The sequence below is a fragment of the Bos mutus genome, chromosome 3 (genome assembly GCF_027580195.1).
Source record: "Bos mutus isolate GX-2022 chromosome 3, NWIPB_WYAK_1.1, whole genome shotgun sequence".
NCBI classification, from domain to species: domain Eukaryota; kingdom Metazoa; phylum Chordata; class Mammalia; order Artiodactyla; family Bovidae; genus Bos; species Bos mutus.
Window position 1 is genome coordinate 87533109 of NC_091619.1, and position 23384 is coordinate 87556492.

Sequence of the window (23384 nt, forward strand, 5' to 3'; positions counted from 1 at the left end):
TTGACTGGAAAATTCCAGGGACCGAGGCGCCTGGCGGGCTCCAGTCCATGGGTCCATACAGTCACAAAGCGTCAGACACGACTGAGCACACACACACACACACACCCCCCCTCAGATTTTACCCCAGTATCTGGTGCTGGGTGTTAAGATCTTAAAAACAATAAAAAACGATTTTTTTTCCTTTGAATATTTTTGGGATAATACGATTCAAATCAAAATAAAGACTTGAAAGCCCCAAACGTGTCACAGAGAAGAAACGCTTTTGAGCTGTACAGCCTAAACTTAAGCCTGACCCAAGGCCAGCAAGAAAATGTTTCTTTTTATACTTGTTTTCCCCCCTCCTTTTGTGACAGTTCAGTGTTTCTGAACGCTAGGGGCTCCCGGATTCTCTGGTTTGAGAGTAACTTTTCCTTTTAGGATTTTTTTTTTTTTTTGGAAGGGGGTGGGGGAAAATGTGGCCTTAATTATCCTACGTCTTAGGCTGCTTAAGGAAGGGGCTGTGCTTTCAGAATCCCTTCTGAGCCAAGTAAGGAGGTCCCTCTCTTTCCCTCTCTCTTTTTTAAAAGGACCTCGTGCAATAAAAGTGCTGAAAACAAACCCTGGTGATCACAGCGGCAGCCGCGGCGGCAGCAGCAGCAGCAGAAAGAGGAGGAGGAGGAGGAAAGTTGGAGTCGCGGCAGCGCTCGGTGGTGGCTGGGCTCCGCTCAGCTCCGCTCCGCGCAGCTCCCATTCATTAAGCAACCAGGCGCGGAGGAAGGTGGCCGAGCGCCCGGGCTGCCCACTCGCTGGTTTGCTCAGAGACACGCCAGCTCGCGTTGCAAGCAGCGCAGCGCTGCAGAACTTTCCTCTCGAGAAGTTGGCTCTTTTCACCCTGGACTTTCGAACGATTCAGGGTTGAGACAGGAAAAGCAGAGGAGCCCCAGGGGGAGCAGAAAGCACCACCGCCTGCCTTTGGAAGCGGGCAGCGGGGCCGCATTCTCCCGCCGCGCCCCGAGCAGCCTCGGCCGGGAGGCGACCCGGGCGTCTGGGTGTGTGGTTGCTGTCGCCGGGCGTCTTGACCAGCGCCATGCAAAACTACAAGTACGACAAGGCGATCGTCGCAGAGAGCAAGAACGGCGGCAGCCCGGCGCTCAACAACAACCCGAGGAAGGGAGGCAGCAAGCGGGTGTTGCTCATCTGCCTGGACCTCTTCTGCCTCTTCATGGGTGAGCCCGGCCCCACTGTCCCTCGGGCCCTCGGCGCCCGGCGCGCGTCCCAGCCCGACTCGGGCTGCGCACGGGGCGGCGTCTCCCGGCGGTGCCGCGCAGTCAGCCTCGGGGGCCCCTGCAGGCTTCTCGGGGAGCCTTCGCGCTGCTCTCGGCCCCCGGGTCCCCGCCCTCTCGGTTCCCGCCGCCTCCCCGGCCTGTAGAGAAGTGTTGGGAGCGCTGTAGGCTTTCGCGGGCCACTTGGACACCGAATCCTAAAAGCCGAGCTGCAGTTGGAAGCTCGGGTAGAATCCCACGAAAAGAGTGGGCTCGTCCCGTTAGGAAAGGGGAAGTCGATGGAACCGGGACCCGGAGCCGGCGTAGAGCTGGTTGGACATCCATCCAAGTAAGATGGATCTCCTGGAGCGCCGGGCTCCCGCCTGGAGAGCGCTACCTTCTCCCGGCCGAATGTAAACATTCAGCCCTTCCGCTGAGACTGCCCAGGCCTTTTCACTTGCTGCTCTCCTGCACGCCCCCCAGGGGTTGGGAGAGTGCTCTCGAGGGGCTTGATGCGTGGTGCCGACCCAGCAGTCACTTTTAAAGCGCCTACTGTGTACCAGGTGTTAGTTTTGACTGGCCCTCTCCGTGACTCGGTGCAGTACGAGCGAGGAGGTCCATTTCACCAGTGAGGAAACTGAGGGACTGGGAAAACTAGCCACCGTCCTGCATTGGGACCAGCATTAATTGTACTCCCGAAAAGTTGAGGCAGTAGCTTGCTTCTGTTTTCCAAATTGTTTGGAAGTCACAGCTAGAAGGAGTATAGGGCGTGGGGTGGGAGGGTCAGGAGGATTTATGAACTGCCCCCGGGGCGAGGGGTGGCTATTGACACGAATCTACAGGAGTTCCAAGGTTGAAGTCAGCTTAGATTTTTTTTTTAAGCGAATCATGGTGAAGTGGAAAGCGTGCAGGACTTGTCATCGGAACAGGGCCACTCTGCCACTTGCTGAGTGTGCCACCTAACTGCCTCTTTGGCCTCAGTTTCCTTATCAATTGAGTGAGTGGGTTGAACTAGTTGCTCTCTGAGGCCCCTTCCTGCATTAAGAACTCGGATTTGGTCCAGGGGCTGTTCTGCCAACTCTGCTAACTGAAGAAACATCTGTGTTCCCAGTTTCATTCCCTTAAAATAGAGCTCCTGCACAGGAGGTTCAAGTCCCCTTTGAATTGGATTTGTGCACGCAGAGTGTGCAAACCAGAGACTTCTTGGGCTGAAGTCCCAGGTCCCTGTTTCATGACTCTGTAGCAGGGTCCTTAACTGAGGTCCATCTGACCTTGGCTTGACTGTCCATAGTGAATTTTCAGAGTCGAAGAAAGAAGAGACTCTCGGAGTTTAAATGGAAGAATGGCCTCTTTTAGGTACACGGAGACAGCTGAAGGTCAATTGTGCTCTGTGGAAGGGAAGCAAGGTGCCTGTAGTTCAGGTCGCAAATCCCATTCTCACCCCTTCATATAAATTCAACATTAAGATGTTATGTAAAGGAATTGTCACTGGGGGGCCCACCTTCCTGAAGGCAACCGACTTATGCACAGTGGGGAGATTAGTGCTTAAAGTCTCCTTGCCAAGCTATTGAATTTTTAAGAGATTCTCCCTGGTCCTGGGGGAGTACCAGGGACCCAGAAACACACTGAAGCTGTTTGCTGTAAACTTATCTGGGGCTTCCAGTCTTTACTGGTGCGGTTTGTTGGTGGAAGGGTGAACTCTTTCTAGACTGTCTGTTGCCATGTACCCTCCTATCTCCAACTTGGTGGTTAGGGAAGCAAAGCTCAGACAGTTTTGTTACCCTTCCTTCTGCTTTCCACTCGGATTTCAGAAGGCAATCCCAAGAGATGGTGTGTCTTATCAAAGGAAAAAGTGTGAAGGAATTTAAGACACACCTATCAGCTATAGTTTAGCCAGGGACACACAAATCCTAAGATACTGTTGTGCATTGAAGGTGTGAGTAAGGTGTACAGTTGTGCATTTCAGCTCTTCATCTGTCCCGAATCTCCCTATGTCCCTTCCAAAGCTAATATTCTATACCTAGCTGTTTATTAAGTTTATTTACTCTTGGCCTGTTCCAGCAAATGGTTTTGTTTACTGTAAAAAATGTTTATAAGATAATAGGATCTTTTATTTTACCGTAAGAATCACACAGCTCTGTTTTAAGGGTATATGCCTTGCCGTTAACATCATGTCAACCAAGTCATTTAAAAAGTGTCTCCCCTGTGCATAGATCAGACCACAATATCACTAATTTGATGCGTCTTGACCTCCTATAATAGGAAACACTGCAAGGTAAACATTTACTTGAGAAATTATGCAGGAGAACTCCCTTTGACTTCCAAAAGAAAATTATTAACACAACATGTGATTTTAATATTCCACACATCACAGTCCTAAAAAAATGTTTCTACTTGGTTCACTTTTTGCCTGGGACTGTCAGTCATGATTTAATTTTTATATAGTCTATTGATCATGTGGTCTGGATTACAAAGCCCTAATATATGACAAAAGACACAGTTTTCTGTTTATTCTCTCACAGGAATATACACCAAGATTCCTCTCCTTGTGTCTGGAAAAAAATAAGAGGCAATGTGCAATATACGTGTTGTTACCTTTTTTGGAATGTAAAATTCTTGGTGAAACAATAGAAGTCCACTCGCCTTTGAGGATGAAAAGAATCTGGTGTCAGAGAATCACCTGTGGGAGTTTATATCTCAGAAAATAGCTATCTTTGCCAATCATTGCTTATAAAAATGGTTATGAATCTTTGCATAGTAGTTTTTCTGAAATTGATTTTGTTTTTCTTTTGGTTGCATAATATGGATGGCCTTCTATTTTTTTTAATACAATGCTTTTGCTGTACCAGGTTACAAGAGAGCAGCAGAGACAATTCCCATGCAAGGAGGAAGGAGCATCTTTTCTATCTAAGCTCTATTAGACTCTTTGTCAAGTAAATTAGTTTATGTACTTTTCACTGCAACTGATGAAGAGACTATCTCCTTTTTATAGATGAGAAAACTGAGATTCACACAAGTCAATTTGAGTTGATCCCTAATCTTCAGCGGGCATGACTGGAGTCCATCCCCCTTCCCTCATCAGAAGAATCTTAAAACTCAGATTATTAGAAAAAGTTTAAAGCTCTGTTGGCAGAAAGCCAGGATTTCTCTGGTGATTCAGTTGGTAAAGAATCGGTCTGCAATGCAGGAGACTGGGGTTCGATCCCTGGGTTGGGAAGATCCCCTGGAGAAGAAAATGTCAACCCACTCCAGTATTCTTGAGTGGGAAATCTCATGGACAGAAGGAGCCTGGTGAGCTACAGTCTATGGGGTTGCAGAAAGCTGGACACACTGAGCAGCTAACACACACACACGCTGCCCCTCCACATTTTCCAGCTCATTATTAGCAATGAAACAGATGGATAAAGGTGGTTCAGCTCTTCTGGTCAATGATATGGTCTCATTGCCCTAAGGCATTGCTTTGATTTGGGGCGGTTCTAACACTGAGTAATTCCCAAATTTTGAGGGTGCTTTTTTACCCTATAAGACAGTGGTTCCAAAAAAAGCACAAAGAGCAGTGCATAACTGTAGTGCAAATGTGCAAATTTGGTAAATCTACGTGGAGCTTCTCTGAGTCATCTCATCTCTTCCCCGTCTCTCTCCCCAGGTATTTACTGACTGCCTCCTCCCAGCCTGTGCATTTTGATAGGTGGGCAGAGTTAGCCAGTCTAGCTTTTTGTCAAGGGCTCTGTTCAAGGGCCTTCATCCTCTGAGGTCAGTGAGCCCATCTGTGAGATGGTGATCAGAGTAGCCGCTCCATTACGTTGCCATGAGCATCAGAGGAAATATTGGATGTGAAAATTATTTGTCATCTCTCAATACTTGGGCAAATGCAAAGGATTTATAACCCAGACCCCTATATGAAGCTTTTGTGGCTGTGTTTATATGCTGTGTCTCAGAATCATAGGTAGATGAGACCATGAAACAAAAACTCAATAACAATATTATAGCAAAGACCACAAAGCATCCACGTCCAAAAGGAGAAGTTCACACTGGCCTAGCAGGTTGAAGACAGATGATTTTCATTCATTGTTGATCTAAATTTTAGCTGAGAAGGCAACCCCTAAAATTTAGCAGTATTTTGAGCCATCCCATCTTCACAGTATATTCTGATCATGCTTTAGAGAAGGTTTTTTGTTCAGAATTTTGAGCATTACTTTGCTAGCATGTGAAATGAGTGCAGTTATGCAGTAGTTTGAAGACTGTTCCTCCTTTGACTTTTGATACTAGAAGGTGGGGTAACTGAGTTTATGGTGGGGGTGGGAGATCTCTGAAGGAACAGGTGTGAAGACTGTTCCTCCTTTGACTTTTGATCCTAGAAGGTGGGGTAACTGAGTTTATGGTGGGGGTGGGAGATCTCTGAAGGAACAGGTGTGAAGACTGTTCCTCCTTTGACTTTTGATCCTAGAAGGTGGGGTAACTGAGTTTATGGTTGGGGTGGGAGATCTTTGAAAGAGCAGGTGTGAAGACTGTTCCTCCTTTGACTTTGGATACTAGAAGGTGGCGTAACTGAGTTTATGGTGGGGGTGGGAGATGTTTGAAGGAGCAGGTGCTCAGGCAGATTTGGTTTGAAAGGCTTGGCTCCTGTGCCATTCCTTACCAGGAAACACGGTTAGTGAGGCAAAGAGAAAGAAACTCAAATGGGTAAAAATAGAGAATTTGGATAGTCAGCAACTATGCTAGTAACTTAGTGGTTCTAGAATGTTTTTGGACACTTCTTGATTTGCAGTTAAAAGGCTGAAACAAAATTCTAGAACTGGTTCAGTCTATGGGATAAATAAAATTATCATGTATTATTATTAAACTCTTCACTTTTAATAGTGAGAGGGAGGCAATGTGATGTAGTGAAGAGGATGGGGGACTTGGAGCCAGAAGTTCAGGTTCCAGGGTGGCCAGTGCCAGCAGCTAGTTGTGTGGTTGTGGCAAGTTAGTTTTTAATGGGTCTCAGTTTTTTCCAACAGTGAAATGACTGGTTGGGCGGGATGATGTCTAATGTCACAAGCTGCCTTGTGACCTTCCAGGACCGATTTCTAGTAGAGAGGAATGAAACTTGGATTTATGGAATGTCTACCTGGTACCTGATACTTGTGCTCTGCTTAGCTCTTGGTTGTATATTAGCCCAGGAAGTCACAAGAATAAGGACCTAGGAATAGGAGCTCTGGTCTTGTACTGCTGTGTCGCTGTGTGCCTTTGAGAACATTCCCTTGACTTCTGTGGGCCTGATTTCTTGATTATGATCACAAAGGAAAGGGATTAAATCATCTCTCAGACCCCTTCTAGCACTAATGATTTTATGAATCTGTGCTGATAGATAACTGGTGTAGAAACCCAGAAATTGTTTCTCATGGATTATTTATCAACAGTTGAATTTTTATGTTTTTGTATCACAGAAGTATTGCTGACAATTAGCTTGAATTGGGGTTCATTCTGGAGGGATAAAGAGCATTGTCTTTTCTTAGAGTTCATCCAATATGCTGAGAACCTGGCTAGATTTTTTCCTGGCCAGATGCGTCCTTTCACCTGCTTCCTAAAATTTATAGGAATTATAGGTGAAATAGGAAGCAAGCCCAACAGGTTTTCCCTTCTATTTTTTTTTTAACTGTGCTATTAGAGTCACTAAGTATGTGTTTTTAATAATGCAGTAGACTTTGATAACTTAATCTACCACATGAACCAAAGAATTTAGAAATAGATTTTCACTTAATAACTAGTGAACCTTCCAGCCAAGAAGCATCCTGCACTGATCGTAATGAGAAGGGAGCCTCCATTTCGTAGGTAAGCCCTGCTGACTCTTCCAGGACATTTGAAAACGTTTATTTCTTCATTGTCTGGATTGGCTAGTTTTTTTTTCCCCCCTCTTAGCTCTTTCATCCCTTTCTCTTGTACTTGATATATGCCATAGGGATATAGCTGCCTTTGTGGGAGACTGTTGAAGTCAGGGTTGGTGGCCTCTTCCACGTTTAGTGCTATTGATTTCCTGTCAGTTTGACATTCTTTCTTTTCCACTTCCTGTGCAGTTGTTTGGGCTGGCAAGCCCTGCTGTGCATAGCATGATGTTAATAATGCCAACCCCCTGGGGCTACTTCCCAGTTTAAAAAGTTTTATTAATGGAGACTTGCTACCCTGAGTGTCAGTTTAACATGGTACACATTATTTGGGGAGTGATAACTTTCAGGATTCCTGCTGTATCAGTACTTTATAACCTCAGCTAATAAGAACACCTGTCTGGTGTGAAATACAGATTCTCAGGCTTCTTTCCAGAAGATTCAAATTCAGTATGCACTGGACCACGGCCTAGGATTCTGTGTTTCATAATAGCTTCTAGTGATTCTTATCAGGCTAAATTTGAGAATCACTGTGTTGTTTAATAGCTAGTGTCTTAATGGCGATTGAGAAAAAGCTATTGGTTTATAGAGAAGGATTAAATGTTCTGGCACTTCTTAAATTGTTAGGTTGTCTGTATTTTTTTTTTTTTTTTCTGTTTGTGGTCAGTACACCTGTCTTTTCCAATAAAAATGTTTAAGACACCTAGAGATGGCCATCCTAAGTGAAGTGAGTCAAAGACAAATAACATATGATATCTCTCATATGTGGAATCTAATTAAAAAAAACGATACAAATGAACTTGACAAAACAGAAACAGACCTGCAGATGTTGAAAACAAACTTATGGTTACCAAAGGGGGAACGTCCGGGCAGCAGAAGGCGGGGCAGATCAGGAGCGTGGGATGAGCCTATACATACACTATAATATGTAAGATAGATAACCAACAAGGACCTCTGTACAGCACAGGAAACTCTACTCAGTGTTCTGTGATAACCTATATAAGAAAAGAATCTAAAAAATGAATATGTGTATGTGTATAGCTGAATCTCTTTGCTGTATACCTGAAACTAGCACAATATTGCAAACAAACTAAACTCCAATAAAATTAAGAAAAAGATATTCAAGACTTTTAGAATTCTTTCAAAAGGAAAAATTACCGCTGGGTGCTTGCCTGAAAGTCGCCTGTGATTTTTAGTGCAAGGACTTGGTGAATGTGAAAGTGTCCAACTCTATGCAACCCTATGGACTGTAGCCCACCAGGCTCCTCTGTCCATGGGATTCTCCAGCAAGAATACTGGAGTGGGTTGTCATTTCCTACTCCAGGGAATCTTCCCCATCCAGGGCTTGGTGGTGTCTCCTAGTTGCTGAGAATCTGGGATTTTTACTTAAACTGAGTTCTCTGTAGTATACTTATTGAAGGCCAAGTAACCACTTTGGATAAATGAAGTGTAAACTCTATAAATATTTTCTTTTGAGATATTGAAGTTTGTTGTGTGTGAGTAAAAAGTAAAATGAATGAATTAGATTTCTAAAGAGAGCCTTTAAAAAATCAAAGTTAGCTTGGCAGAGTACTGCAGGAACAGTACAAGCTTTGGATTCACCCAGAGCTGGGTTCAAATCCTGACAGAATGTCCTCTACACATGTGACTTGGGCAAAAACTGTTTAATCTTTCAGGCCTCAGTTTCCTCATCTGTAAAATATAAAAGCAAACCTCATGACACTCATGTATGGTACAGCGTAGATGATATCATAAATCTGAAACTACTTGGAAAAGTTTCAAAGCACTAAGTCATTATTGGGTAGTATGTGGCTATTATTATTCATAGTAATAACATTTTCCTTTCCTCCCCACTGTTCTTACTCCTCAATGGTTCTATGAAATCTTCTTTAATGTTTTGGTTGCAAAGTTGCCTGAAATATATCAGGGGAAACAATTGTGAAGAGAGTCTAAGAAAAAGCCAGACAGGGAATACAAATGTTTTCCATTAGCCAGAGGAGAGCAGTGGCAGTTTTGGGGAAAGTCAGTGTGTGGGAACCTCAAGAGCCTTTGGTGGTTACTTTCTTCTCCTCTGGAAGTGACATGGCCATATCACTTTAAGGGAAAGACAGATACACCTTAGGAAAGCTGGGAGGAAGTTTGGACAAAGGGCCTGTTTTAGGGTCAACTCTTTTATGTGTCTTTTGAAAGCCCAGGGGAAAAAAATCTAACTAAGAAGAGCAGCCATGTTTGAAAATAATCGAAATGCTTGTCATCCAGGGCATTCTCCATGTCTCTTGAGGAAGGGAATAACTGTGATAGTGATTGTATTTATTGTATGCCAACCATGTGCTCTAGATATTTGATCCGTTTAGAGAGGAGGAAACTGCAGTTCAGAGAGGTTAAGTAACTTGAACAAGAGCACCCAGCTAGTAGGAGTCACTAAATTTTCCAGAACTCTTGTCAGCTTACCTTGCTGCCCACTTTCCAACGCAGTTTATGCCATGAAGGCTCTCTCTTTCTATTCCATTCCATTTCATTTATGTCCATGTTACTGGGTCCACATATGTACAAATGTGTTCTGTAGGGCCAATATAGCTTCTATTTTATGTCTTAGTTCTTCGACTGGAAGGCCTGTGGGATCTTACCTCCCCAACCAAGGATTGAACCTGTACCCTCTGCAATGGGAGGCAAAGTCGTAATCACTGGACCACTAGGGAACTCCCAATATAGGACACAAATATGAGTCTTAATGCAAGGATCATATCGGGCAGTAAAGGGCACAGAGTTATATAGAGGTAGCTGCGCAACAGCTTGGTGTGTGCTGACAAGCCTCTCTGGACATAAAGAAAATTCCATCGGAGCAATTTTTCAGTGCCTAGATTTGTGGACACTTTAGAATTTGAAAGTACCTTGAGGATTTCATTATCAGCAATACTGAGATCATTTTTCTATCTCAGTCAGAAAAATAGGCCTCTTTGAACAGGGGACAGGTAGGAGATCTGAGGAGGAAGCACAGGCTTTGGAGACAGACAGGTGGGAGTTTGCTTGTGGTTATAAGCTGTACACCCTTGGGCACGTTGTGACTGTCTCCGAGGTCTCTGTTTCCTCACCTGTGAAATGGGATAGCATGCACTGTGGACCTGTGAGGTGATGCCTGGTATAGTGCATGGCGCTGGCACTCCCCAGCTGCTGTTGTCATTGTCACCACGTCCTAGTCAGTGCTCTTCACATAGGAAGACGTGGAGGCTAGGACTGGTTAGTAGTTGTCCAGTGATGAAGGAGCAGGGCCTAGAACCAGTGCCTTCTTACCATTTTGCTTTTCCGGTGTGTCCTTGTCAGTTTGAAACTTGATATCGTATATGAGGTAGTTCTCCAGAGAGCTCTGTTCTCATTTTTCTCTTGCCTGGGTCAATTAAAAGAGGAACAAGACAAACAGGTTTAACTTTTAATCCAAATCAGAGGATGATAGCTGAGTGAGGCTAGAGACACGTGGTGCAGATTTGATGGACTAGGCAGTTTTTTTTCATATATCGCTTTTCTTCAAACTGGCCCTTGTTCTAGAAACTGCTTATTACCAAAGATCACTGCTGACTGATTTGAACTTGAACAGGCACCGTCTTTTTCAAATGACCTGTCTCAGGAAAGGAGAAAGAGAAGCCAATGTTTTCAAAGTGTTTGCTTTTGACTGAGGAGGAAACTGAGTCTCAGATGAAATAATCTCCTCAAGGCCATGCATGAGCTGGTGGTCCTCATATTCTAAAGAAGGCTAGGTCAGTTTGTCTGACATCCTGGTGAAACTATTCTTCCCTTAAGTCCAAGTTAGATTATAAATGATGATCTGCATTAAAATTCCCAAATTTAAAACAAACTGAACCAAACAACACACATAAGATCCAACTGGCGACTTATGAAAGGAACTTGATGATTTCTGTGTGCTTTTAAACTATACATTGCAATCAGAGTATTGGTGGGAAGTGTGTTTTTGAGGTTTGTCACAAATTAACAAAATGATATGCCTAGAGAGTTTTGCAGAGAAATGCAAATCAGTGTAAGCGCCTTGTCATAATAAGCAGTATGCTTTGGTTCCTGTTTATGTGTCTTTAAAGCACATAATACACATGATTATTGACATGAAGGAAGCTGTTCTCATTGATGGTTTCTTTATATCTGGCCTCCAAATTAGTTTGTGGCATCAATCTGTATAATTTCTAGAGAATCTATTTAATTTTTATGTTTATACCTTTCAAGTATGTCTTATCTTCTGCAGTTGTTTCCTGAGCATCCACTATGTGTAACCCCCCTCAGTCCCTTCTTCCCCTCGGTTTGGGTCGGGAGGTAGGGTTCCTTGCACTTCAAAAATTCCCAGATTGGAAATGGGTACAGACTTTTTAATAATTTCACACATTTAGTCCCACTGACTTGGGAGTGGTAAGGGAGGGGCTATAGCTGCATAAGGAAAAGCAATGAATTTGCCTGAGGGCATGGAGCTGGGTCTTGCTAGAGAAATAATAGCCCACATTATACAGAGTAGAGAAGTAAATGGCAACCCACTCCAGTATTCTTGCCTGGAAATCCCATGGATGGAGGAGCCTGGTGGGCTATAGTCCATGGGGTTGCAGAATTGGACATAGCTGAGTGACTGAGTACATATAGAGTGGGAGAGAGTAGCAGGGGAAGCATCAGATGCTGAGACTTGGAAACAGGAACATGTTTGGGAAGGGTGAGTGGTTGCAGGATGGAATGTAAGTGGTGTATATTTGCATTAAGTTGGGGGGATAGAAGATGTTGGGGATGAGGCTGGAGAGATGATTAGGAGCCAGATTAAAAAGGAGAGTTATAAATGGCAGGCTGCTAAGGACTTGAACTTTATTTTGGAGGACCAGTGAATGAAGTTGTATTTTTGTTTTCATTTTTCTTTTTATTGTGGAATATTTTATATAGAAACCAGATTCAGTATGTACCTAGGATCTGGGTCATAGGGTAACTCCATGTTTAACTTTTTAAGGACCTGCCAAACTGCTTTTCCATAGCAGCTGCATCATTTTAGAAGTGTTGTAAGGTTAGTTAAAATGTGTAAGGAAAAAAAATTGCAAAAGTTTTACAGGCAACCTTTGGAATTAACATATTCATGAGCAATTTTTTAGAGGAGGTAAATCTACTCTGATTTTTGTTTGAGATCTTTGGATTTGAGGAGAGGGAAACTGCAGGCAGAGGAGGGAGATCAATTGAGAGACAGATGAATCTGAGTTACTGGGGACAGAGAGGAGAAGGATGGGTGAAGAAGGAGATTAAAGGAAACTGGGGAGGGGTAAGGTAGAAGGGATGGGAGGATGGTGGTGGGGTTCCTGATCTGGTTGGGAGCCTCTGAACCATGGTAATGCCCCTCCCTCCACAGACATTTTAAATGCAGTGTTTGTAGAAGACTTATGAAGCCCCTATTATAATAGGATTAGTAAATACTTCTTTATATTCATAATCTTATTAAAAAGATGAGGCTATGAGTTTTATATATATATATATATATTTTTATTTATTTATTTGCTCTGTAATCTTTAAATTTCTCAAATGCCCCTTAAAATAAATGGGCCATTAGAAATCCTCTTGGTTTAGGGAAACAGTTTTAAAAGTTTTACTGAGACCCAATTTATATACCATAACATTAATTCATTTAAAGTGTTCAATTCACTGGTTTTTAGTATATATTCACAGAGTTAAGAAACCATTACCGTAATAAATTTTAGAAATTTTTTTTTTAATCACTGCAACAATAAACAAAACTGTACCTGTTAGCTGTCATTCAACATTTACCCTCCTCCTTCCCCATCCCATAGCAACTGCTGATCAACTTTCTATTTCTTTGCCTTTCACTCAGCATACTAGGAGAAGGCAATGGCACCCCACTCCAGTACTTTTGCCTGGAAAATCCCATGGTCGGAGGAGCCTGGTAGGCTGCAGTCCATGGGGTCGAGAAGAGTCGGACACGACTGAGTGACTTCACTTTCACTTTTCACTTTCATGCATTGGAGAAGGAAATGGTAACCCACTCCAGTGTTCTTGCCTGGAGAATCCCAGGGACGGGGGAGCCTGGTGGGCTGCCATCTATGGGGTTACACAGAGTCGGACACGACTGAAGTGACTTAGCAGCAGCAGCAGCAGCAGCAGCATGATATTTTCAAGGTTCATCCGTATAGTAGCATGTATGTTCAGCTTGTATCAGTACTTCGTCTACTTTTATTGCCAAGTAATATTCCATTATATGGACATACTGCATTTGGTTTATACATCTATTGGTTGCTAGAGCATTGGGTTATTTACCCTTTTTGGGTCTTATGAATAGTGCTGTTATAAACATTCATATACAGATTTTTGTATAGACACAGAATTTCAATACTCATGGGTATATTTACCTGGGAATAGATATGCAGAATGATATGGTAACTCTATGTTTAACTTTCTGAGGAACTGCCAAACTATTTTCCATAGTGGCTGTACCATTTTATCAATAGAGGTGTCTTAAAATTAATTAAGATATATATGGGAAAAATGCAAACATTTTACTGAAGACTTTTGGAATTAACATATTTATGAAAACACTATAGTGTTGCTTTGTTTGTCAGAGAATTTTTCACAAAGAAAATTTTCAACCAGTTTAGCAGTGTCACTGGGTTTAAGATGAGTGAATGGAGAATAATAAAACTGCTTGAGGAATAGCTTGGTGGTCAGCTAGACCCACTCACCTGCTGAGTGACATACTTCCAGAAACTAGAGTGTGACAAGCAGATTCCTGCTTCAGTAAAATGAAAAGCAGCCTTGGATCTTCAGAGTACCCTGAAAACAGTTAAAAGTACAAATATTGAAATCTATATATTCCTTGGATTTGCTTTATGATATTTTTAAGACCATGAAATAGAACTGTAGGTCCTGATAAGACTGATTTCTTTTTTCCCATCCTTTCCCCACTGGAGATACAGCTGTATACGTGATTGCCTCTCAGAAACTAAAATTACGGTCCGTCTTTTAGGTTTATGTGCTGGACACTGGGTGATATTAGAGTATAAGACACAAGGACAAATCTTTAGAAATTGGTTGGAACTGAAAATTACAGTACAGCTTAAGCTATAAGTTAATGAAAAATTAGACCACATACAATTCAAGAGGGTGAGGAAAAGACACTCAACCTTGAATATTAGGAACTTTAGATGATATTTCACTTATCTTTTCAATCACAGAATAATGTAGATGTCAATAACTGGTTTTGCAACTCAGAGAGGGTAAATGATTTGCCCAAGTTCACACAACTAATACGTGTTAAGTCTGGGGTTTGGACTCAGGCCTGACTAAATAATGACAGTTGCCAACATTTACCAAGTACAAGTATGTACCTCTCACTGGGCTATACAGGGTGCAGGCATTCTCTTATTTAATCCTCGCAATATGCCTATGAAGTCTTTATTACTATTATCTGTATTCACAGAATTGAGATTCAGAGATATTAGAAATAACTTAACAAAAGTTACGAGCAAGTGAGTTTGAGTTGGGGTCAGACCTGAGAAGTCCATCTCATGAGGCCATTCTTAAACAATAGGCTCTCCTGCTTTTGTTCTATTTCTGAAGCTCAAGTTTTCTGCACTGTTCCCTGCCAACTTTCACGTCAGTAACACATGAAGACTTGTCCAAAATTAATTAGTCTTGTGATCCTTACCGTGGGTTCTCTGGGCCCATCAAGGTCTACTAGGGCAATCACAGGGCATCTCGTGCGCTTTTCAGAACTTCAGAAATATCTAACATGTACTGTTCATTTTTCAATGATTAACTTGCCTAGGTTAACTGAGAGCATCGGCCTCTGCCCGGACTGGTCAAAGCGCCGGCTTTCTGTGCTTGTGATTTGAGTGTGGAATGACACCTGGCAGATCACTCTGGTCTTGCTGGTTATTTCCACTCATTAGGAGATGTGATCGGCACTTCCCGTGCTTTGATTAACAGAAGCAAACAAATGACTTACATGTAGTTTACCTGGTAAATAAAGATGTCATAGAGAGTCATGGAAGAACGGCAAGGGATCTTTGGTGGTGAAAATGTTGAACATTCTAGAATGGACAGGCAGCTCTGTGGATAGTGGACAATGATTAAATGCCTAATGTCTTCTTTTGAAGCAGCCGTTTGTATTGCTAGCAATGGAAGGAACTTCTGGCAGGCTGAGATTTTAAAATATTTCCAAAGGTAGTCCTCCCTTAATCTGCTGTTTCCTTTTCCATGTTTTCAGTTACCCTTGCTCTGAAAATATTAAGTGGAAAATTCCAGAAATAACTCAAAAGTTTCAACTTGCACACAGTTTGAGTAGTGGGATCAAATCTCTCACCAGGACCCGCAGCTGTCAACATGGGCTGCTACTGACCTCCAGCCATCCATGTTGCTATGTCTTGATGATCCACAATCACCCGATGCAGATGGTCCTGCTCCTGACGTAAGATCAGAAGGTCAATAGTAGCTTAATACTGTATCGAACTTTATCTTATCATGTAGGTATTGTATCATCTTACATCATTGCAAGAAAAAGGGTGGCTACAGTACAAGCAGATATTTTGAAAGAGAGAGACCACATTCACATAACTTTTATTGTAGTATATTATCATAATTGTTCTATTTTATTCTTTGTGATTGTTTTTAATTTCTTCCTGTGCAAAATTTATAAATTAAAACTTTCTCATAGCAAGGGTATGTACATACAGGAAAATTCTTAGTACTTATATTATTCAGTACTGTTCACAGTTTCAGGGACCCACTGGAACGTGCTAAGTCTCTTCAGTCATGTCTGACTCTTTGTGACCCTATGGACTGTAGCCCACCAGGCTCCTCTGTCCATGGGATTCTCTAGGCAAGAATACTGGAGTGGGTTGCTATGCCCTTCTCCAGGGGATCTTCCCAACCCAGGGATTGAACCCAGGCCTCCTGTATCGCAAGCAGATTCTTTACCATCTGAGCCACCAGGGAAGCCCCAGAGGTCTCAGAAGTCTCCCCCCAAAATAGGAAGGCTACTGTACTGGAATCTTGTGTTTAGCAGGCTTCTCATTTAAATCTGTTTGAAGAGAGTGGCTCCAATGACACAGAAGGAGGGATGATGGTCCCACTCTTTGGATGGTCTGTGCTGTAGGCATGGTGTGAATGCAGACTTCTCTGGGGCTGGCTGGGAAATTAAAGTATACTTCTTGGGTCAAAGCATTCAAAATACAGAGCTTTAAATCTCAGGGGAAAATAAGCCCTCTTGATTTTAGGTTTAATTTTCCAAAGGCCAACTGATAGAGTTGAAGAACCTTTAATTATAATTTTGCTTTAAATTGGTTGTTTGTAGCTGTATTGGCCTCAGCTGTGAAATCCAAACATTCATCATTAATTAATAATACCTTTCACTGAATAGTGCTACCAAACGATAATGTGTGCATTAGATAATTTGCATGTAAATATTCTTTCTTGCCTCAGTTCATTTTTCTCAGTCTAGCTCTTAAGCTCCCCAGCCCTGAAAAGCCCCTAGAAAAATATACCCAAACCACCCTACTGAGGAGGTCATTTTCTAGATGTCAACATGAAAAAGGCTGGGAAAGGAACATTTTTGAACCCTTCCACTATAGTCAAGCACATTCCCATTTCTCATCAAAGTCTACAACGGTGAATGGAAGATACTACTGTAACTGATGTTACAGATGTGGCAGTTGCCTTTGGGAAAGGTCTAGGAGCTTGTTGGGTATCCTGTATCTAGAAAATGGTGGAACGCCTGGGATAAGAACCAACCAACACCTGTGTGGACTCTTTCCTCCCATGGTGAAGACTGGCACTAAAATTTGCACTGGCTGCTATTTTCAATTATAAGCATATGGAGAGCCAGCAAGCCAGCCAGAAAGTTTCAAAGTGAAATGACCAGGCCTTGTGAGGTGTTCAAGTGTTATTTGGGGGTTAAAGCATTTTGCCCATTTTACTATTGTTTGTTTCTTTGTAAATTCCTGGAAGATAGAGGTTAGACTCAAAAACCTCTGGGCTGGAAGTGGGAAGGGCATGAACTAAAGAACATCTGTCTCCATTGCAGGCAGTCATGCAAGGGGCTGGTTAACCTGCTTGAATTTCACAGCAACCTATGGAGGAGGGTGTCGGAGTTCATTTCAGTTTTCTCAGCACCTGGTTAGCCCTACCTGTCTCAACTCTTTTTGGTGGGTGGTATATTAATAATTCAGCCAGTTCATCACTAGGGGAGATGGTTTACTGAGACTCCAGGGGAACTGCTTTGCTAGGATCTACTTGGAGCTGGTAGCTTGGACCATGTATCCATTTTGATTCAAACTATGTCACAGAGCTTCCCAACTCCAGTTCTGCAGAACTTGAGATGAGATGAGATGAGATGAATACTTTGCCGATTTTATACAGGAAGGGAATGACTTCTTTTCACGCAGAGGGATAGCAACCTCAGATGATATTGTTAATTCTTCTTATTGGTCTTCTGCAAAGGAGTTTTTTTAAAAGGCCGAGAAATGCAACATTTTGAGTGCAGCAGCTTACACTTGGGTTAGAGGCTCTGTGTATTTCCCAGGCTATTGTAGGGCTCCTATTCAGCTGGGATTTGAATGGAGTGTGATTTGCATAAGAGCAAGTGTATAAAGTAGGTCTTTTTTCCCCTTTCCTCAAAGAAGTTTTGTGGCATTTCTTTTTCTGACAGAGTTGGCATGAAGCTTTGACAAACACAGAGCCATGGAAAAGTTAAACAGGACTGAGAGCAAGCCCATTTTGTACAGATCCTTCACTCTTAGAATGCAGAGCAGCTGGCAGGAGGCAGCTCAGATCATAGGAGTCATGGCAGGGGCTGTTCGTCTGCTGTGAACTGGTGATGAATGGGAAGCCCTCACAGGACCAAGGGGAAAATGGATCATTGCCTATTTACCATTCTTTGTGGTTGGGGGAAACTACAGATGAGAACATTCCTGGACTCAGCTGGCTATCTTATCTATCCTTCAGTATTTATTGAGATAAATACAAAGAGATAACAAAGAAATACTAAAAGGCGGATCCTGCCCTCAAGCGGTAGGTAAGAAGATGGGAAGGGAGACACACATTCATTCTTGGGGAAAACATGACCAGGTGTCTTGAGCTGATCCTTAAATGAAAGTTTAAAAACAGGAGGTCTACGAGGCAGCTCCATGCTGATCCTGGGCTGTGTTCCCAACTTTGCTGTATTAGTTGGGTGATAGAATGGAGATGATGATTTATTCCTTGCCTACTTCATGAAGCTCTTGAGACCAAGAGTATGGTATCATGTTTATATAAGGAAAATGCTTTGAAACTGTAAAGTCATATTTGTACAATGAATATAAATGTATGTGCATGTGGCTTCCCTGGTGGCTCAGACAGGGAGACCTGGGTTCAGTCCCTGGGTTGGGAAGATCCCCTGGAGAAGGAAATGGCAACCCATAGTCTGAATCTGCTGTCCTCTGTTCTCCCTGTTTCTATCCCATTTTATCTTTAATTTAAAAAATATTTATTTATTCAGCTGTGCTGGATCTTACTTGCACCATATGGGATCTACTTTCCCGATCAGGGATCAAACCTGTACCCTCTGCGTTGGGAGTGCAGTCTTAGCCATTGAAGCAGGAAGTCCCTATTCCATTTTAAATGAATTTCTTCATACACCTAGATCTGAAAACATTCCTTTACAGGTTTTATTTCTAGGGGGATAGGCTCTCCCATATATTATTTATGCATTAACTATATAGGAATAATTTCTCAAAACTGCAATTTTAATCACATAGGTCCTTCTCTTCAGGATTTTTTTGACCACCCCCCCCCCGCCCCCCCCACCGCCCCCACCCCACCGCCCTGGTTGACTATACTAAGACTTCTTAGTATATTTGAGGCTCTTTAGAATCTGGCCCCAACCAACCTGCTAGTCCCTTTCTTCCCATCCTCCCACTTTGTGCCTTTGCCCAGATGTTTCCATTCTGTGACTGCTCCAGAAACTTTCCCACCAAATCATTTGTTTGTTCCATATATGTTATTCACCTCTTTTAATCAATTCAAGTGCCACCCAGTCTGTGAAGCCCTTTCTAATTTCCTCTGGGCAGAATTAGTTCTTCTTTAGGCAATCATAGCACTTTGTATTGACCTTTCTTATGTCAAAATTTTTGGCTTGTTTTATAGTTTGGTACAGGTCTGTCTTAAAAGACTATGACTCCCTTGTATAGAACTAATGCTTGAAAATTTTTAATAAAGTCAACACATTGAAGAAAGTGTCAATAAAAGGCTGTTTTGGTAAATATAAACAAGAAGCAAACAGAAAAATACAATTTTTGTTGCCTGTACTGCACAATCTTAAAACAGCTACTGGCACAATATCTCTTCTTTCTATAAATAGCTGAATTATTATTAAGTATAATTATAAAGCTGAACACTGGGTGCTTAATACATACTTCCTGCAAATCAGTGTGATGAAATGGAAAAAGCCTTCACTTGCTAGAGTTTGTAATAGCCTATAATAAAGTATTAATTAACCTGAGAGATCGGGAGTATGTACTTAACTAAAGGCAGCTAGATATTTTAAGTTCAAGTTTTACATGAACATAGTGTTTTGAACTTGGTCAACAGACTGAATTTGTACTAACCATGATAGCTTCCATTAAAAAAAAAAAAAAAAAAAAGCTGAAGTTACCCTAAAAGCTAGGGCTATATTTTAGGATGATTGGGTTTTTTCATCCTAGTCCTGCCCTAAGGAGAGGCTCTGTGAATGAGCAGAGCAGAAGCCTCCTATCAGAGAAAGATGCCCAAGCGGAGAGTTAAGAAATCTGGGTTTATGTCCTACCTTTCTTGTTAACTTACTGGATCACTTTAGCCAAGCAGCTTTCCTTCTCTGTGACTCTGTTGCCTCATCTGTGAAATGCAGCATGGAGAATTCTCCAGGTATTTCCTCTGAAATCTCTCTCTGTGCCATAAAATATCGTGAAGTTCACGTTGAAGGAGGAAGAGAAGGCTTTTTTTTCTCCTTTCAACTCTTTTCTGTTTTATCATATTACTGTTCTGTTTATTTCTGCTATCACATCAACAGTATTGATTCATTGCTTTTACCCACTGGAAAAACTTTTAAACAATCTCTTAATATCCTGCTGCTGCTGCTGCTGCTAAGTTGTTTCAGTCGTGTCCGACTCTGTGTGACCCCAGAGACGGCATCCCACCAGGCTCCCCCGTCCCTGGGATTCTCCAGGCAAGAACACTGGAGTGGATTGCCATTTCCTTCTCCAATGCATGAAAGTGAAAAGTGAAAGTGAAGTCGCTCAGTCGTGTCCAACTCTTCTCGACCCCATGGACTGCAGCCTATCAGGCTCCTCCGTCCATGGGATTTTCCAGGCAAGAGTACTGGAGTGGGGTGCCATTGCCTTCTCTGCTTAATATCCTAAGACACCACAATTTGTATGTTTACCTTTTTAAATATTCATCTGGGTTAATCTTGCTTCTCATAATTCTGAGAAGGCTGAGATTGAAGTACCAAAATGTCTGATTCAGAAGAGAAAGGAACTCAGAACAGAGCACCTAATGTGTTTTATTCAATCCTTATGATATCCTTGTGTAATGGATTATCACTTGAATTTTACAGATGATAAAACTGAGGCATGAAGAGGTTAGGTACTAGGAAGTAACCCCAGTGTCTACCTTGCTATAATTTTAACCCAGTATCGGCTATGTTTGGTTGTCATGCTGGTAGGTCATTATTAATATTAATAATAATATCAATCAGTTTTCTAATTAGAAGCCCCTGAATAATCGGTGGTGATGCATCACTTCAACTAACATCCATTGAGCACCTTTCATGTACCAAGTACTGTGCTTGGTGTCGGCGTCTAATGATGAATTGGATATAGTCTTCTAGAGTCTTCTAGAATGGACACTGGGCGGTAGCACTTCTAGAAATACAACCTGGACACTGTATAGAGGTAGCAGAATTGAGCTGAGGGGTCTGGGGGTAGTAACATCACCACTTGTTCGGATGGCCAATTCAGAAGAATGCTCTTGTGCACTGTTGCTGAAAACGGCATTGCACTGAAGAACTTCATTGAGCTGAGTGATTCCTCTGCCTAAGTTCTAACCATTGGTACAGTGACCATCCTTTAGAATAATCTTAGATGCAGGAGTGGAGGGGCCCAAGGATCAAGCGTTTCCCCTTGCCCACTCCCATCTCATAGGTGGGGAAACTAGGCTCAGAGAAGTTTACTCTCTTAAGAAAATGAGTAAAATCCAGAGCCAATAAAACCCTTACCTTGTGTAGGTTCAAGTTTAAATCCAATAAATACCTTATTTTAAAGCATCCCTTTACACTGTGGATTTGGTTATTCTGTAAATCAGATAATGGTCCCATGTGTCATAATCTACAAAGCCTTTTAAACCTTAACATAACATCCCAAAGCACTCTTATAGTAAAAATATTCCAAAAATATGATTATGTTAAAAGGAGATAACCCTCTCACCATCCCTCCAAATTCCATTCCCTGGAGGCATTGCTGTTAACAGTTTGTAGTTCCTGCCGACCTTATTTTGAATGCACAGGTATTCTCAGTGGCACCTTCATCCACATCGGTCTCATTTTTTTTCCTGGACGCACCCCACAGATGTCTGCTTCTGGCCTTGGATCATGTCTTTGCTCTTCAAAGCACCCTCCCCTTCTTCTCTGCCTATGGGAAATAGTATCCACCGCTAGGCTGGTTTCTGCACATCTCATGCCCTCACTAGTCCAACCTTAGGGAACTTTCACGTAGTGACCTTCAATCACTTTGTTGGTCTTTTCTTTCCTAAATAATGGGACAGGTGAGTGAGATGATCTTTAAGCTTTGCTGAGTTCATCAAATATAAAGGACTCCACATTTAGTTCAGTGCTTCCTGGTTGGATATTTTGATCCATGTTGAATTGCTGAATCCTATCAGAGGGTTGCGACATAAAAGGAGAGATGAAGAGAGTCACCCTAAGAAGTTCCCACAGTTTAAACTCAAGTCAGAAAGTTTTAAACTTTCAGAGGCCACATGACATAGTGGAAAGAGAATGTGTCCTTGGGGACAGTTCTGAACTCAAATCTTGGCTCCACCATTTGCTAGCTTATAAGTGGAGGCCAGGGTTGTAACCTCTGAACTTCAGTTTCATCATCTATAAAATGGGAAGAACAATTCCTGTCTGACAGAGCATCCCCAAATCAGGAGATACAGACAGTAGGCTCTTCCACATTAATCTCTACCCTCCTTCCTAAAATCTTTTTGTTTGGAAACTCTTATCTGTCAGAGTTGGCAAGCTTCACAAGGAATGCGAGATAGCCTTACCAGGATGTATAGCAGATGTAGTGTACAGAGAATGGATGAGATGCGGTTTACCTGATCTGTGAAAAGGAAAACTTTGGAGTCCTTCCAGGGACTCATCAAGCAGCTGCACAGATGTAGTTACCTTTCCATCCGCGCTTGATGAAGGAAGGTGTTTTCCCATTTGGAGAGAACCTGCTGGAAATGTGTCTTTAATGCATTCCACTGTTCTGAGGCAAAACTTCCCAAGAGATTGAGCAGAGCCTATGAACCAATATCATTGAAAGTTGATTAAAACTATCATCTTAATTAAATACAAGGGAACAAGAAGTTCTCAGTATTCTGGTAGCAATTAAAGACTAAAGAGTCAATTTGAAGTTGTTTTTGCAACTCTTAAAATAATACTCCCTCTCCCCCACCCCTCATGAAAAGAGTTTTTAGCTATAGACATGCCCTCACATTGAGGTTTTTGAAAGCCATGAGGACCACAAACCTGCTGGCAAAGCCTTCTGCTGCCAAGACATCGAAGTTCTCAAAAGCAAGAGGGTTCAAGCTCAGGATACGCTGATTTGGAAAGAGAGTCCAAACAAAGGGCCTTTTGAGGCAGGAAACTGGGCTTTGGCATCAGCACAGAGCAATGTGGGATTGGAAAAGCGCCCTGGGACTTGCTGAGGAGGAGAGGGACTATGAGATCGATGGAGGAAGTATAAAGTTTCTCCATACAGTGAGAGCTTCTTTCCAAACCCTTGAAAGTTGGTTTCAGAAGCTGTTATCTTTCCTCTGTCAGCTTCATCCGCATGCCTTTAAAATGTGGACTTCACAACATGGTATGTCTTTGAACAGAAAAGGGGAAATGAGTCTCAAAGGTACTTGTGGATGTTCCCCTTTTAGCACGACGCCTGACCTGAAGGCCAGTGGTTTTCTTTGAAAACCAAAGCAACCACATTCATGAATTCATTCATTCACTTGCTTAATTGCAATATTTTCT

The 23384-nt window shown here is 42.3% G+C and overlaps 1 protein-coding gene across 1 annotated transcript in view; it reads left to right on the forward strand.

Annotated features, from left to right (window-relative positions):
• The first annotated feature begins 507 nt into the window (after window positions 1-507).
• The window catches only part of PLPP3 (phospholipid phosphatase 3), an 89487-nt gene continuing 66610 nt past the window's right edge, over window positions 508-23384 (forward strand). Inside the window, exon 1 of the mRNA XM_005903333.3 lies at window positions 508-1205. Within this exon, the coding sequence (XP_005903395.1) occupies window positions 1067-1205 (139 nt within the window). The 5' untranslated portion in view covers window positions 508-1066. The remainder of the gene's footprint in view (window positions 1206-23384) is intronic.